The sequence below is a fragment of the Lutzomyia longipalpis genome, chromosome 2 (genome assembly GCF_024334085.1).
Source record: "Lutzomyia longipalpis isolate SR_M1_2022 chromosome 2, ASM2433408v1".
Lineage (NCBI taxonomy): Eukaryota > Metazoa > Arthropoda > Insecta > Diptera > Psychodidae > Lutzomyia > Lutzomyia longipalpis.
Window position 1 is genome coordinate 40,518,753 of NC_074708.1, and position 18,329 is coordinate 40,537,081.

Here is an 18,329-nt window from a genome sequence, read left to right on the forward strand (position 1 = left end):
AGCACGGTAATCACACCATTTGCACAGCCCAAAACAAGAAATGTTAATCTCTCTCTGCCACATTGTCGCAACCAGGAGGATCCATTTAAAATGACCAGCTGAGTCTTTTTATTGCTGCTACAACCAACCCCCTTTGGGCTACTTTCAAATGCTTTTGTAGTGCTAATAAAAAAAAAGGCGTCATTTCACGCGGGTTTTTACGGGCCATAGCCAGTCAATCGCAAAACCTCCTGTCTCTCTACTATACCCCTAAATTCTCTGATTCTCAACAGACTCTCCTCCCCAGCCTCCCACCCATCTCCCCCTTCGCTAAATGACCACCAATATTCCCCGAGATTTGTGCTTTGTCAACACAAATGGCGCTACATCAATCAGTCCTCATTTTTTTTTGTTTTAAAGAATAACGGCCAAAATTCCTCTTCATGCACACGCATAAAAACCAATTCTCCCTTTTCGCCCGGAATTTTCTACGCGCTCTGTTTGGGGTCCATTCAATGGGGATCAGAGTTTGAATTGAATTATGACCAAATTTTATGACCTATCAGCGAAATCGATTGAAAGCCATACATCAACGATTTTGCACGCGATTTTTTTGCACAAAATGCATCAGCAACAGAGCGAGTTAGGTTTCATAGAGCAGCGGATAGCCATAGGACAGTCAAAAGTCAATTGGGAAAGGGATGTTCAATGCAAAATATAATTTATTACCTCTCTGCGTAAAATTCAGTTGGAAATCTAATGGGAAAAAATTTTTTCTTTCATTGTGGGGCTTTGGAATGATTATAGAAATTCAAAAAATGTAAAAAAGTTTTTTTTTATTTTGATTGTGATCAGTTTAGATATTTTGAGGGAAATTTTGCTTAAATTGGTATAAACATACATTTAACTTTGCTTTATTTTAACATGAAGCATTTGCTTCTACAACATTTTTTGTAATTTGTGCTTTATTTTAAATCATTATCATAAGACGTTTTCTTTGCGTTTCTTACATTTCTAATAAACTTCTAACCCTGGTTCTGACTCCAAAGAAATATTGTGGAAGTTTTAAAATATACTATATATATAGCAAAATGTTATTGGAAATATTCCAAGAGATTATTCCTTTTGGATGAATTGGATGAATATAAAATTTATTCTTCAATTATCTTCGACCTCGGTACACTACAAAAAAAAGACTCCCCGCGTAGTTTGCAATTCTCATTCATTTGGAAATCTCTTTGCTTTTGTGCACTGCATTGAAAAGCTATAAATTTCCTCCACTAGACTTACCACGAAAAGCTTATTTTCATTTTGATTCTGTGGAATAAAAGACGCGCGCGCGAAAACTCCCTGAGATGGGCCTTCAGGAGCATTACGTAAAACTTCTCACCAGCATGGATAATTCTGTGTCCATGTTTGGTCTACAATTTCTCATGAAGGATAAATTGTGGCATTTTAGTGCTCGTCAAGTTGTGGGATATGTAATACTTTCATTTTATCCATTTTTCATCATTTACACCGTGGCCATGTTTTCGGATGATTTTGTACATATCATGTACTGCCTTACAACATTTGCTGTTTTTGTGTCCCTCGGCTCGAGGTTGTACTCCTTCAAGTTCAGATGGATGAAGGCACGAGAGTTGAGTGATGAGTTCTCCGTGGCTTTTGAGCGAATGAGTAAAAGTCCACACATTAGGAGGAATTTTGAAGAATATTTGGTGTTTTGTGAGAAGTTTCTTCAAGCTGTTAAATGGGTTCTATTCGGATGCGGTTACAGTCTTCTGTACAGCTCAATCTTTATCTTTCTGTGGACTGGCGAAAAACTTCTGCCCTATGAGTTCTACATCCCTTTCTTTGATCATACAACTATCACTGGGTACTTGGTAAGAAGTTTCTTCGCAGAATCTTTCTCCAAAAAAAAACTAAAAAAAAGAACGTCCTTTGCAGGAAATCTACGCGTATCAGGCTATAATTTCTAAGCTCAGTTTGGACATTTTAGTCTGCTCAGTTCAGCATTTCTATTGCCACATATTTTTAGGAATTGGTCATTTGAAGGTCTTGGAACAGCATTTTGGTGACCTTAACGAGGTCATAGTGGAAGAGTCCCTTCAGCAGGATCGACAGGCAATCAGGGAAATTTTGAAAAAGATCGTCATTGAGCATCAGAGTCATAGAAAAATCATGCGATCTTTCAATGATTTCTGCAGCATTCAAACACTAATTGGAATCATTTGTGATATGTTTACTCTCATCATTTCCATCTTCTTGACAATGTCCACAAACTGGATACAGGGAATAGGTATTATTCTCGGTACATGCTCTGATATCTTAGCTTCTAACTTCATGGGAAGTCTCTTTGTCATCGGTTGCGAGAGCTTTGAAAAAATCATCTACAATTGCAAATGGTGAAATTTTTGCTTTTAGAAAAGTTTTATTTTTGGATCATTAAATGTCCTTGATTGTCTGTTAGGTACTGTCTTTCGGCTGACCTCCAGACTGATCTCTATATAATTCTTCATGCTGCTCAGCATCCTGTAAGACCATCAATTGGTGGATTTATGGCTCTTGAATTGCAAACTTTTCTCACTGTGAGTAGCACGAAAAATGGGGCGAATAGGATTAGTTTTTTTTAAAGGTTTTTATAAATTCTTTAATTTTAGTGCATGAAGAATGTCTACACTATCACAATGTTTCTCTACAATTTTGTGGTCTAAAAAAGAACAACAAGAGCATCAAAATTATGTATGTTTGTTGTTAAAACCGTTAGAGTTTTAAGTTTTAAATTAAGCTAAGGATTTAACTAAAATTAATCATTTAAAAATGATTGAAATGTGAGAGATTGAAGCTTTTTCTTCAAAGTAATGCAATAAAATAGGTAAAATATTGCAAAATCAATCACTAACTATGAAATTGTTTGGAAGCCAATGGAAATGTAACAATCACTAACAGTAAAATTAAATTAAGCACTTACAATAGATGGTCAAATAATTTTGGCGGTTCTATAAGAGCAATTTCTAATCAATATATCACCATTTAACAAGAATGGCAAGAGTTGAAGAAAACTTTTTCTTTTTTTTTTCAAAAATTAGCTCGAAAAATGCTTTTTTAATTCCTGCAGCTTCCAAAATTACTTCACCACCCCATAGAATGCAAAGAAAAATGATTTTAGAGAGAAATAGAACCAAAATATCATACCTATTAAATTGCAAAGCAACAAAATTTTAAAATACATATAATAATGATTATATTCAAATTAAATCCATTTAATGCCCAGATTTATTAAATAATCTGGCTCGTAACGTATTTAGGACAATTTACAAATTTTCACTAAAACTCTGCGCATTTGATTATTTCCCAACCTGTTGTATTTTGAACATGAATAAATAAACTTTTAATTGATGATTGCATTTTGCCAATAGTCTGATGAGAGGCATGCTGGCACCATGGGCAATTTAATAAAACATCCCGTCGCTTTTGTGCTTTTACAGTGAACTCCAAAAAATACGGATTGAAACACACAAAAAATCAACAGCAAAAGGTATAAAAGATTAATATACTAAACTTTCATTTAAACACTCATTTAAATTAAGTTTAAATGGTTGAGAAGGAAAATGGCGAAATTGTCGAGCTTTCACCTTGATCCACGTTGCAAAATTCCTTGAACTTTGTGCACAAAATGGGGGAGTAAGAGGTAGTGAGGGGGGTTGGTTGGGTGTTATATGCACAACATTTGAACACAGTCAAGTAGATAAAACGAGAGTTGGTTGTGAAGTCTTATATGTGATATCTGGCCGTTTGTCTTTGCTGGGATAAACTCCGAGAGTGCTGAAGGCAAACGAAGCGCCAAAACGTAACATTTGGTGCTGTGGAGGATGAGGAATTTAGATGGGTGGGTGAGATAGGTTTTGGCAAAAAAAAAACAGAGAGGAGGGATGAAGGTGAAAATGTAGCAATTGCGCTTGATTCTTCAATGACACACATATAATCGGATTATTTGAATAGTTTTGTGCACAGAGCGGATAAGGGGATTCCAAGTCACAACTTTACGCTCCGACAAATCAAGAAATTGTCTGCAATATCCCAAGTGAAAGATCCATAAGTGTGATTTTTTGCACCCACCCCCATTCACTTCATTCAACACTCGGTTTTGTAGAATGGGAAATGCAAATAAAACTCCCACATTATTGGCATTAGATAGTGAACAGAGCACACACATGTCAGGTTCTATGATGAAAGAGAACTAATACTCCAACCTTTGAGAGAGTGTTATGTAAAGAAAAATTCAAATATCTCGAAAACTATAAGAGATAGTCTATATTCTTATCTTCCTTGGATACGTTGTTTTGCAAAGTATGCACTTTAATATGCTTAATATGAATATCCTTTCAATATATACATAGGTATATAGTTACATATATAATTTCTTGCATAAAATTTATGGTAAATTCCACAGCTCAATATTAAATTTTTATGCCCAATATATTTCAGAAGAATCTTACCACTTTTTACTGGAATTTTCAATATTTCTTTTTTTATACTATGTTATATTCTTTATAACTCCACAGCCGGAACTCCGTCCTCCGGACGACGCTGTAAACAATGCTCACTCAACAGTCTCCTGGTGATCTTAGGCGGAAAATCGTTCTTCTTGAGTATGGAATTCAGTTGTAAGTCCACATCCACGACAAGCTCAGTAGTGAGTCCCCTCATTCTCTTCACCAAGTTTCTTCCCACGTTGATGACCATGTTGAAGAGGTATGTCCACTATTGAAGTTTTAACAATCTTCCTAATTATTATTTTTATTTATGCTGGAGAAGCTTTGAGAGCTTTTCTTTTATTTTCTAAATAAATTAACTATGAACTTTTAAAGCTCATGAAAAAATATGTTTCTTCACTCTCAAAGCTTTAAAAGAAAATTTTAAAACATTAGGTAGATTATGAAGAACGTTACTAGTTTTCACTGAAGTAGACTGATTATTTATTTAAAAAAAATTTAACCAAAATTTTTTCCAGTCCCCCTTATTCCATATTCAACGTTAATTTTTATTCAAGAAACATCATTGATAATTTATTCATAACAGTTGATTTACATTGTTTTGTTTTTCACAAAATTCTCTACATTTTCACATTTTTCTTCGTGAAAACTGAGAAAATATAATCAGAAAATAATGTGATGACTTTCCACGAAGATTTTCCATTATATTTTTCATCAGAATAAAGAAATTATATATATATACAATGAATTAGGTTTATGGGAAAATTAGATAAAAAATTTATCAACTCATAAATTCCATGTCAAACTCATTTCACTCAAGGTGGGGGGGGGGGAAAGCTTCAAAAATTTTCGTGGAAAATTGTGTAAAATTTATCCTCTTTTACCTGCTTCGACGCCCCATTCGACGCCACCGGGTGTGCTGCATTTTCATAATCTAACAAAACACCACGAAAATACTAAATTATTTGCTCTTGTTTGGTTTGTAAGCCACACGGTATCTCTCCGAAAGCTCTCTCTGTGTGTGCTATGTATACCTCTGCCTTATCATCTGGATCAACACCGCATAATACGAAAGATGGTATACGCTACTGTGTGGTCCCTTGTTTGATGTCTTCCAAAGCAGGGTAATGGGTGGGGGTGTTTGAGGACACACGTACAGGGGGTGGGTTTATTGGGATGAGAAGTACAATATTGACGAATTTCTAATGAATTGAGTGTGGCTAAATTGACAAAAGACTTTCTGCGGGGTGAATGGTGCAAACTTTCTTCTAAGCACAATGGTAAACAATTGGAATCTGTTGAATGGCTCAAAACGTGATTTGAGAGCTAAAATTTACACCAACATCCCACCCACAATGGCCCATGTTTGCTTGACTTGTTCGCATTTGCAATGTGTTTTATTGGGAGAATTTTTCTCATTGACTGAGTGGGTGGGTGGGTGGTTGGGGAAAATTCGTTTGGAAAATGAGAAAAGGAAATTACATATTAAATCTACTGTGTGGCACTCGCAATCACTTTTTCCCAAACAGGGAAACCCTCTCATGCTCGGGGTTTTACCTTTCAATTCACTATAATGCCAAAGTTTTGTACACACACACGAAATGGGAAATGAAACACCTCTGTCGTATCACGATATTGAATTAATTCCATACACTCCCACGCGCTTATTGTTGGCAAAAAAAAAGGTTGGGTAAAGTGTAAAGGGAGGAAGAACTCCTATAGCTGAGAGAGATTCAATGTGAATCAACGAGAGATATTTTTCTTTTTAACCCCTCGCTACATCAACCCCCATTTTGGCGCAATTGAAAAGCTCAACGTGACAATTTATCTCATTACGCGGATGAATTAACTAAAGCTCCCTCAATGGAGACGAATTTCCGCTTCCACGAGATATTCCTTCTCTCTCTTTTTTTTTTATACTCTGCAGTCAAACTGGATAAAATTACTATATTATTCAATGATTATAAAAAAACACAAGGATTTTTAACTAGCAATGAAGAGGCTTTCCGAAAGAGAAAATGTATAAAAAGTGGTAGAGTGGAAAATTCAATGAAAAAGCTTTTGGAATTTTTTTTGTATTCTCTCCAGGACAATATCTTCTTTCTCTCGAAGCTCCTTTTGCTGTCAAATGCTTTTATTGTTTTTCTCCTTTCAAATTCCATGTATTGTTATTATCTTCAAAGATTGAATTTTAATTTTTTTTTTTGCTTAAGAGTTGGTGTTTATAAGATATTCAAAGTAGAAGATCAAAGCGTTTTGTTGTGTTGCTCGGAAGCTTTCTGTGGTGAGGAGTGCAGTTAATTAAATTTTATGATATTCTTCTTGTTAGGATGTAAAGGTTTAAAGGCTTTATGAAATTAATAAAGTTTTGAAAATTTAATAAAGCAAATTTTTCATAGGTGAATATGTACCTATATGAAAGCTTTGAAAGCTCTGTGTCACATATTAATTGGAATTCTTTATCTTACTAACATTTTTAACCATTGTTCAGTCAATCGAAAAGACTCCCAAAAATGTCTAAAAATTGAATTTCAAAAACTGATAAATTTTTCTTTATTTTTATTGTGATTGTGAAAGAAATCAAGAATTTTCCATTTAAATATTAATACTTAATTGCTCATGATGTGGAGAAAGTATGGTACGAGCACCAAACCACGAATGAGAATCGAATAAATTCATAAATATGGGACATAATCGATAAATTCGGAATCAGAAAATACGTAAAATTATCCTCGTTATTATTCACAGAGAACTGCAAGGACTGCCTCAAAATTAGTCATTCTACTTTATTTAATTTCTAAAATAGACAAGAATATATGACCTCTGAGTTCACCTTTGGCCTTAATTTGAACGTATGACGTTAAAAGGATATCTCAATATATCCTTTTATATAGTAGGTATATTTTCTATTGATTCAAAGCCAATTCAGTCCATTCTTTTATTCACTATTCTTCTAGCAATTTGCACAGAGAAGTGTAGTGAAAAAGAATTGCTAATGGAAGGTAAGAAAGAGAGCTTTTTTATGATTCACAAAAGCCAAGAAAACTTCTTTGAAAAACTCCCATATATTGTGCAAGAGAAATAATAAGAAGTTCTCGGTTCTTATCAAACATTTACTTTCAATTTGAAAAAGTCTTTTTAATTTTAAAATAATGACAAGAGAATAAATATTTGCATAAAGTCAAAACTCCATGAAAATGTTGAAAATTTACATTCTCAAATTAATGTAGGATTTTCTTTTGAGATAAATAAATTATGTGAGTTTACATTTCCTTCTTTGAAAATCAGTAAAAATTCTAAAAGTACATATTATAGCAAATTACTATTGAGAGGCATGCAAGTCTTTTCTCTTTTGCCGGTGTTTGGAAGCTCAATCATATGTAAATGAGCCCATATATATAGCAAGCAGAGCATCAAAATTTCATCGTATTGAAAGTGATTTCGGGTCGGGACGTTTCGATAAAATATTAACAATTCGACTTTCAGCGCATTCGCTCTTTCTAAAATCCACATAAATACAACATGCTTTGTCGTCTCATGCACACCCATCTGTGCATCCGACATTATATTCAAATCGGTGCTCTTTGAAGTGCAGCAAACTTTAATAATTTATATATAATTTGCACAACATAATCCACACAGCAAGGTTTTTTTTCTGTATGTGCAAATTCTGCACTTTGTAATCAAAAAGTTAATGTAAATTGTGTGCAAATTCACCGAAATATTTCTGACAAGGAGAAAATTTCGATTAAAGAAACTTCTATAATAAGGTCTTGATTCTGAGAAGATAGTGTAAGTTATATACATAATATATTTGCAGAGTAAGTTTTGTGTGGTGTTGAAATTGCGACGATAGTAATAAAAGTAAGCACTCTGAGAGAATATTTTCTGAAGAAATTCAAAGTTTAACATCATTTGCACGAGGATTCTTTTGTAAATTCTTTAAATCGATAACTTCTTTTAATATATAATTGGAATGTTTCCTTTCCCTTCTTTGTCATTGTGAATTTTTTACGAAACAATTGATTATATTTTATTACGCCATATATTTTATTACATTTAATAAATCTTTACTTTTTATATGACCTACTCAAGGTGTGTTTAGCAAATTTATTTTAACACCAGAGGAACGTGATACAAAGTGGCGACATCTAGTATTTAATTTAAAACACCAAAAAGTGACTAAGAAATATGGGGGGGGGCTTGTAATAAATCACTTCTTGACATAAAAAAAAAATGTGTGAAAGATCGTTCGTTATATTGACCATATTTTTCTCCACCAACATCTGTTGGCCCTTCTGTGAGGGAAAAAAAAACTTCTTGAATTAATGTTTCAAACGAGTTGTGGGATATAAAATTAGCACCCTCTATGCGTGATCAGTCGATGAACCCACCCTCTCATCAAGAAGGGTGGAGGGTGGGAATGATTGAGAGCGTGGTAGAATCATTTCCAAGGCACATAATTACGATATGAGATGCCATTCCATTTATTTATGGGGTTCTTGAGCCCCCCGTCTATGTGGTGCGGGAGAAGCAATATTTGTTGGATATATATCCACCCAGCCTCTCATTCGAAGACAGCCGAAACATGAAAAGATTAATTCACCATAAAATGAACATTGAGCCATCATCGTCATGAGGGGTGGGTGGGGAAGGCGAATATCATTCAGTTCATAGAACTCAGGAGGATTCTCCTGGCGATGCGACGGGTGGGAAAGTCAAAAAAGAAAAATAATAGATGAATTTAGAGAATAATCTGTCTGATGGCATTCGCTTAAAACATAGAGAGAAAATTGCGGTGTTGGAAGTGGGATAATTTGAAATGATTGTCGGTGGAATTGATGTGCACGATGGATGAAGCTAATTCAAAAGCTCTTTTGCGGTTGATAGAGCTTTTTTTTTTCTTTCTCACTCCCCCCTCGAGCATAGAAGCCGCAATTTCATGAATCGCACATTTTCTTGTCATACCCACCTCATCGTATATATAGCTGGGATGCGGGGCGAATAGTATGGTGTGTTCTTATGGCTTGTGGGTGACTCTTTGGGGTGTTTTGAGGGTAAATAGCGCTGAAAGTTTGGGTTTATTCTTCACACATTGCGCGCCCGCAAATTCCATTGAGGGCGGGGGGTGGAGAAGTATGAAACACGTTTGCGATGGATGTGAAATTGCCAAGGAACTCTTGTGGAATTGTAGCATAGAGAGCAATACAATAGAGAACACAACTTATACAGTACTTTCCTTTCGATGATGTGAATTCTGACTTTGTGGAGGAAGCACCACAGTTTCTCATCCCCAAACCAACTTCAACCAACCTTTACGTTAGTATATAACAATATGATTCCATCGTCCCTAATCTCTGTGAGCGCTTTACCACGATAAAAGCAGCGTGGTGATGGTAAACTCTTTGAAGCTGCGGGATGGCATCCTTTAAGGGTTTGCTTATTTGGACGAACAGTTTAATTGTCCCTCTGCCCTCCTATATACATCCTCAAACCCTCCGAATTTTGAGCAAAGATAGAATTTATATACATACATATTCCGATATTGAGGTTGAAATTAACAAGACAGCTAGGACAAAAGCCAAACCCAGCAGAGTAGTGGAAGGACTAAAGAGAAACAAAATGTGTGTGAGGACTTTAGGCTTCACGGTGACTTCGCACCAAAAACCTTCCCTTTCACCATTATTCATTGCAACCCATTTATTTTATGTAAGTTTCTCCTTCATAATTAACAACGCAGCTGAAACCGGCTGAAACCGTGCCTTCGAAAAGACTTTCCCACATATATACAACACTAAAGATTTCCAACCCAATGACTTTGTATAAAATGGTGAAGGAGATTTTCACCCGCTCCCATTCCCCCCCGCCCCAGAGAGGAAAGAGTTGGTGTGGATTCCAGCCTCCAACACCCAAAATAATGCCCATCATCCTTCCCACTCGACAATATCGAAATTTTGGGTTGTTTTTCACGGATTAAATGTATAAATTTCAATTAAACGACCTCGTATTTTATATCCATACACAAGAATGGGGTTTACACAGCATTTTCAGGGGGAACAATAAAATCAATTTACCTTCCACATAAGCACCATTTTGGGGCACAACAAGACTGAATGACTGCCGAGATGATAAGAAAGCTCCCGCCGCGAGAAAGCTTCTACCACATACCATATATGTATGTGATTTTCCTTTTAAGCTCGCATGACGAGTAAGAAATTGAAGATTGTGTGTATTCCAAAATTGGAGGAAAAAACTCATTGATCCCTACTTAAGGGAATGTTTACCGAGATTCCTTTTGTAATTTCACTCAGGTGTTTGTGGTTATTTCCTTTAGGATTAAGGCGTAAGGATTTTGAGTGATAAGGGGTTTTTGGATTAGAGAGAGAGAAATGTTTTCTTTTTTTTGTGCTAAAATACCTGTAATGAATCTTCCATGATTGCGAAAGAAAAGAAGGATAAAAGACGTATTTACTGAGCTTTCGAATCGTCATTTTATTTCATTAAAAAAAACCTCTTCCATCTATTCAATAACAAATAAGAGATATTTGTCCTCAAAATCTTAAGGAATTGCTTCTTTTCATTGGAGCTCTTGTGCTCAATTAAAACCCCAATCTTTCTTAATAAAATCAGCTCCTTTCTCCCCAATCATAATTGTTGGAGCATTTGTATTTCCTCGCGTAACATTAGGCATAATACTAGCATCAATAACACGCAACCCCTTAGTTCCCCTAACTCTCAATCTAGAATCAACAACGGCGTTTGGATCGGAGTCAGGACCCATTCTACATGTCCCAATAGGATGAGAAAATGTCGTAGTTAAGTATCGAATATAGCAGATCCAGTATTCATCAGTATCAAAGACTAAACCATCGCAATCAGGCAAAGAGAGTTGGAGGAAAGTCATTTGATGGGATCTATAGGAGGTAGTTTGCAAGAATTTGAGGTATAACCGAATAGCCTTTATAAAGTCCTCAATATCCGAATCTTCTGCCAAGTAGTTAGGGTAGATGCGGGGTTTTTCTGTGGGGTCAGCACTTCGTAGAAGAATTTCACCCCTAGATGCTTCCTGTAGATGCGGAAGGAGTACAACGAGAATGCTTGACTTTGCAACTTCAGTTGCAATTGTTTCTATAAATTCAGGAATATATCCCGTGGATCGGAGGAAACCTGCTGCATCATTGCTCTGTCCTTTTTGAAAGAATAAATGGACATTTTGGAAGTTAGGATATGGTCCTAGGGGGTCGTTAACATTAACAAATCCTGTCGTCTGCCCCGTTCCAATTGTGGCAAATGGTCCATTGTGGTGTGTTAGGTATTCAAAGAAATCCCTCAAGGTGTCTGCAGGTGAAACAGCCGGTGCGTCTGGATCGAGGGTAAAGAACAGAAGAACTGCTGGATGATCTTGAAGATTTTTCCCAACTTGTAGATCTCTTATAACTGGCAATCCCATTTCGGTTAGATGCTCAGCTGGGCCTATTCCGGACAGCATGAGAATTTGTGGGGAATTCACAGTCCCTCCACTTACAATGACTTCCTTTCTGGCGTAAGCTTTAAGTTCCTTTTGTCCCCGAAGGAGCATCCTTACCCCTGAAACAACCCCATTGCTATCAATCTCCAAATTTAGTACATGCGCGTGTTTGACTATATGCAGATTTGGTCTATCTTTGGCAGGAACTAAGAACGCAGCAGCTGTACTAGCCCGAACACCATCGTCAATGGTAGCTTGAAGATATGTGAATCCAATGTGATTCACAGCATTGATATCCTCCACAAAAGGATATCCCATTTCCTTGGCAGCTTCAACAATATCACCATTCATTGTGCTGTTGTTGTTGTAGAGCTCAACGGAAAGCAGACCGTGTGTTGAGTGGTAGTACCCACCGTAGGCATTTGCTATTTCGGGATTACGATTCCATTCGGACTTCTTAAAGTGCTCCAAGACATTCTCAAAGCCCCATGTTGGGTTCCCCAGTGCTTCCCATCTGTTGTAATCATCTTCATTGCCCCTCACATAGGCCATCATGTTCATTGAACTAGAACCACCGAGCATTTTCCCTCGTGGCCAGCCATTTGAGAATCTACTGTACCTCTCCGTTGGTTCAATGTAGTACTGCCAATCATACTGGGTTTTATGTAATGTTGCAGCCAGTAGTGGTATCTGCAGTAAAATGAGGCTTATTAAGTCTGCAAGACTACCAAAGAACTAGAAAATTTTCCCAATAAATAATTTTTAAAGTAAATTTTTTATCCTTAAACTTTATTGGGAGAGCTTTTCAGAGCTTTTCTATTAAATTAATAATCAACTTACAGATGATTCAATCGGAGGATCACCTCCTGCTTCAAGCACAAGAATTTTCCATTTTGGATTTTCACTGAGACGATTTGCTAGAACCGAACCAGCTGAACCTGCTCCAACAATAATAAAATCATACTCTCCAAAGCCTAAAAGAAAATTTTTATATCAAACTTCTAATTTAAAAAATTCCCAACGAAATGAAGGAAAAACCTTTTCTCATTGCAATATCTCCATAATCAGCGGGCCATCGCTCTGGTGGGGAAAGAGAGCATGTAGATTGACTTATGTAGTTCATGAGAAGGGCAAAAAATTGATTTGCAGCCCCTGTACTTAAACTTGCACATGGTGATGTAAAACAGTCCATTCTTCTGCCAATCTTGCTGCCAAATTCTTCTTCTTTCTGGGTCAAATGTTAATGACTTTTGGAATGTTTCCTTCAGAGACCATTGAGGTCCAATGCCCAAAACTTGATTCCGCACTCACAGCTTCTCTTCGTTTTCAGCGAATGAATAATTCACACACACGCGGTGCAATGAACGCGATATGGCGAAGTTTATTTTATACAATAAACACACTAATTTATTTTCAAGAACTTTGAATCATTCGCTGATTTTCAATCAAATGGAAAATACTTTTCACAATTTTCAATTAATTGAGAAACAGTTCTCGGTAAAAACATAAATATGAAATTGTTTAAGTAAAACAGAAAACTTTTTTTAATTTGATCTTTATACTCCCAAAGCTCGAGAACGACTAATTTCTCATTTCTGCTTATTTCTCTTCGAATGAGGCATATATAAATATTTCAAAACATCTTCTGGGGAGTTATACATAAGTATGTAAAGATTGTATAGAATGATGGAATTTTATTGAATTTATTTTGACTTCTAACACGAATTCTAACATAAATTCGCAGCATTTTGTAAGAATTTAATTAGAAGCATCTTTTCAGAACGAACGTCCAGAAAAGTTTAGATGTGCATTCGCATTAATCTTGTTTGAAATTAAGAAAAAATTATCGTCTAATAAAGTAATTTCGTGTTGAATTTAATTAATTTCTATAAAGATAATTTTCTCTTAATTTATTCATATTTTATTGAACTTTTCCGAAGAATTTTTCTCTGAAGAGTACCCCAATTTTCATTATTTTTCCCATGGGTTTGTACGAGCTTTAAAAAAGCTTTGTTGTTGGACATAACAGTGAATGCGAAAGCTATTTTATTTAGGGGCACATTGCAAGCTTTTTCCTTCAAAATGCGGGGTGTGTGCTGTGAAAAGCATTGTACTTTTATAACAAGCACAAGTTTGCGTCTCTAAATTGAAAATTTTCATTATGTTTATGAATTTTCAGTTTGTCACATTATTCGTCAAAAAGCAACATAGCCCCACCCCCACTAAGCTTAAGCATTCCATCCGCGGGACACCACCACATTGTTTTCCTAGTTGACTTTTCATTTTCATTTTCAACTGGAATTTTCAAACATTCTCCGAGGGAATTATATTTCTATATAGCGCTCTGGCAAGTGGGGAGTTTTTCTCAATGTTTCCAAAGTTGATGCTGCATGCACAGAGAATGGCGGAGGGGGTGGGAAGGAGGTGAAATAATGGGGTGTATGTGAGCTGTGCTTCCCATTTTTATTCGAAGGATGAAGTGGTGCTTTATTTCCCTTTTGCTCACACTAACTTGGTGGTTGAGAGAGGGTTGAAAAATTTCTCGAATATATTCAATCGATTTATTTGTCTTTTTTTTTCTTCAGTTGCTCCCAAATGTCACAATGCGACGGAAGTTTTGCGCGTGTTGCGCGAAGCTTTTCGGGAAATTGGTGATTATCTCAAGGTGTCTCACCATGAAGAAATTTTCTCGTCTTGAGAGAAAATTTTCCTCCATCAGCATTCGCTCTTATTTGCTGTGAAAATTTAATGAAGAGGAAAAGTTATACATAGCGAAGAATTTTGTGAGTAGCGCACGGACGGAAAAAGTCCTTCCTTTGACTCGTGAGCGAGATTTCCGCCGCATTTCCCATGAGAAGCTAATTGATTTTAATGAGCCAAGTTATGGACAAAGGCATTTTTCCCATCACACGGTTCGGAGTTTTTCTTCTCCAGGGTGAATGGTTTCCCACAACGCTATTAGGGGGGGGGGGGAGGTGAAAAAAGCTACACGAAGGAGCAATGTTGATTCAATCTTCTTTCTGCTACAATCTGCAATCGAATGAGTTTAGTCATCTGGAACGTCTCGTACGTTCTCCGATAGTCGTGGTCCCCTGAAAATTGGTGGGATAAAACAACTTGTGGCCTTGTCTCGTGCCCCAAATTGTACCTGAACGTGCCGGAAAAGTTTGAGGAAAGTGGCCCGAAAAAGTGGCTTCATTGATTTTATCTAATTTCCCCACAAATTGGTGAATTGTTTCGCATACAAATTGAATTTTCTTCTCTGCCACCCCATCCCCAAACCTTCGTACCATTTCTAAGCCATCCCAAAACTGTCCACCATGGTGCTCCTTCGCAGAGTTGTCATTTGATGCAAGATAATCAAGAAACTTTTCCATCTGTCTCCCCTTGTAGCGCAGAAATGGGGCCTAATGTTGTCAAGAAGTGTAATTAAAGTTGCTACCATTTCACTCAAGTGCCACACCCCTCACCCTTCTCAAACTCAATGGTCTCATGTCTTGCTATAAAAACTATTATTATTCTCTTACGCAAAATACTTTTCCATGAATAACTTTGCAGCTTTTGCTCAACGCCAGATACTTCAAACTTAGAAGACTTTTTTCTTTAATTATATAAACTACAAAACTACAAAAAGTCTCTGAAAGTTTTGTATAAATAATAATAAGTTTCCTTGTTGCTATATACACATTATTTTTAATGGAAAAAAATAATGAGCAGCAGGAAGGAAGTTAAAGAAAAATAATAGTCCGTTTGGGAATTTTCCAAGACCCTTGACTTTTATTTTACTCGACTAACTGAAGTGTCTGTTTCTATTATCCGCATTTTGTTTGCTGCAGAGACTTGAATTTGAGCTTTCAAATCCCGCTCTTTAATCCTAAAAGCTCATAAATTAAATTCACTCTAAATAGATTTTTTATAAGAAATTCTTAAAGAGCTTTTTCATATGCGTTTGTAATGGGTTGTTAAAAAGCTACTTTTAAGGCTTTCCAGCAATTTTTTAGAAATTATTTTTCGTTAAAAAATTAGCAAAAGAATATTTTTAAAAAAATCTTGTCTAAATATTCTTACAACTCAGAATAAAAGGAAAATCACAAAAATCTTACAAAATGCTTGAGATATAAAACTTTGTGCCATTCGAAATGGTCATAAAAGCTCAAGGCTAATTTTAGGAGGTCAATTGTTACATAACGCATACCTATAGAAATAACTAAAAGTTCAGGTTGTAAAAGTTCATTCAATCGAATTGTGACGAGAGATTGTAAAGATTTCTCTGTGACTGCGAAACTTTTGCAGTTTAATCTAATTGAGTGCAATGAAATTGAAATATATTGCATTAGATGGAAGCTTACGGAGAAAGCTTCGATGGCAAATTCACGTTATATTGTGGCTCATATGCGTGGTACTCAGAGAGAAATCATTCCGTCATACACACTTTTTGTTCCGCTATACACACCCGGAGAAGTGTGAAAACACACCTGAGAATCCTGAGAAGTGTGAAAGAGAGTCAGTGACGTCACCGAAAATTTCAGCTCTGAAATTTTTGTGGAACAATCGATAGATGTCGCTACTGATATATTTGTAAGACACAATAAAATTGATCTTTGTTGATTATTGGCAAATATTTCGCGTATTTTTTTCCACGGCAATATAGGCTCAAATAGAACCAGAGCTAGAACCATTTAATAAATCATAAATTATCTAGAAAAAAAAATATTTGGTAAATATTTCAATAAAGATGAAACTTGAGTTTCATGGTCATTTCAAAAAGTATGTCGCAACCCTTCAAAAATTAGTTTCTGTCAAAGGAATTCGCGACGACATGTCGTAAGACAATTCAAAAATTTTCCTTTTTTTCAAGATTGAATATTTCTTTAAACGATTTAATCACTTTTAACTTTTTTATGTTATTTTTTATTTAATAAAACTCATAAAATAATTTAAAAAATAAGAAAATATTTTTTAAAAAATGTAAAAAAAAATCGGTGGTAGATAACACATTTTTAGGTTTTTGGGATCTTTTCTTTTAGAAAACAATCAGGATGGCGTCCTCTCATCACATACTTTCGGCCGCCATATTGAATACCAAACCCTTATTGACTTTTTTTTTATATTTCCGAATCTACAAAAAAATTTGAAATATTTGTAAGTCTTTAACCTAACTTTAAAAAAAAATTAAAGTCAATCGGACTACCTCTAAAAACCAAAATAGTTTTTTACAAGTTAATTTAAAAAAAAAATAAAAAAATAATAAGTTTTTTAAGTTTTTTTTTCTTAAATAAAAATAAAAAAAATTAGAAAAAAAACAATATAAAAACTTATTCTTTTTAAATTAAAATAATCATAAAGCGGATTTAATATTATTATTTTTTATAAAAGAAATATGATTCGAGCATCAACCACACTGTATTTTTTGTTTTTTTATTATTTTTTAAAAATATGTTTATTCTTTATTTTAATTTAAAATATTTAAATTTTTAAATAATAAAAAAGTTGTAAAAAATTATTAAATAAATTGGTTTTTTATTTAAAAAAAAATGAAAATGTACTGGTAAGCTGACCAAGCCTACGAGAGCTGTGTTTCTTTCAGTGTACCAATTTTGTGAGAGCAAACTAGAACGCGAATTAGTTTAAATACGCGCAAAGTCGGGAAAAGTTGATAAGTCATTGAATGAATTGAATTGAATTGAATTTTATTCAGACATTATCCATAATACATAAAGTAATTCACTGGACTATATACAATATCTTTTACAAAACAAAATGTACTGGTAAGCTGACCAAGCTTACGAGAGCTGTGTTTCTTTCAGTGTATCAATTTTGTGAGAGCAAACTAGAACGCGAATTTGTTTAAATACATGCAAAGTCGGGAAAAGTTGAAAAGTCATACGCTAATAAATCTTTAAAACGCCATATCTCGAGAACGGATCCATAGATTTTCATAAATTTTTTTTTGTTCGAAAGATCTTGAAGTCAGCTATAACATATCGAAAAATGAAAAAAAAATTATGTCGCCATTTTCGAAAAATTCGAGTTCGAAATTTTCGAAAACTTTGTTTTTGATTTTAGCGCCTCTTGCGGTCATTTCTCGAAGTTTCAATGTTTTAGACATTTGTTGGGTTTCACGAAACCTTTCATTTGCGCTTAAGTTGATCGAAATCGGACTTGTAGAACCTGAGATATGACATGTCAAAGTTGGAACTCAATATTTTCAAAATGGCGACAAATTTTTTTTTATAAATAGATGTTATAGTAGACTATAATATATCAAAAAAATGAAGCAAATCGATAATGGCGTTTTCGAGATATTCATCGAAAACTCATCGAAAATTTTTTTTGACTTTTGGCCCCCTAGCGGTCACTTTTGAAACTTCGTATGTTCTAGTTGT

The 18,329-nt window shown here is 35.1% G+C and overlaps 2 protein-coding genes across 11 annotated transcripts in view; one reads left to right on the forward strand and one right to left on the reverse strand.

Annotated features, from left to right (window-relative positions):
* Positions 1-18,329, forward strand: part of LOC129788323 (potassium voltage-gated channel protein Shaw-like) — a 43,011-nt gene that overhangs the window by 1,923 nt on the left and 22,759 nt on the right. For 9 of the 10 annotated variants that reach the window (XM_055824288.1, XM_055824293.1, XM_055824283.1 and 6 more), the window contains exon 2: positions 4,545-4,734. The exons of the other annotated variant lie outside the window; for it this stretch is intronic. The gene's annotated coding sequence lies outside the window, so the exon portion shown is untranslated. The remainder of the gene's footprint in view (positions 1-4,544; positions 4,735-18,329) is intronic. 10 annotated transcript variants of the gene reach the window in all.
* Positions 10,943-13,597, reverse strand: LOC129788322 (glucose dehydrogenase [FAD, quinone]-like). The gene is made up of 3 exons (XM_055824282.1): positions 12,982-13,597; positions 12,784-12,917; positions 10,943-12,633 (listed from the first exon to the last, which is right to left on the reverse strand). The coding sequence occupies exons 1-3, from the start codon at positions 13,133-13,135 to the stop codon at positions 11,071-11,073; spliced, it is 1,851 nt and encodes a 616-aa protein (XP_055680257.1). The 5' UTR covers positions 13,136-13,597; the 3' UTR covers positions 10,943-11,070.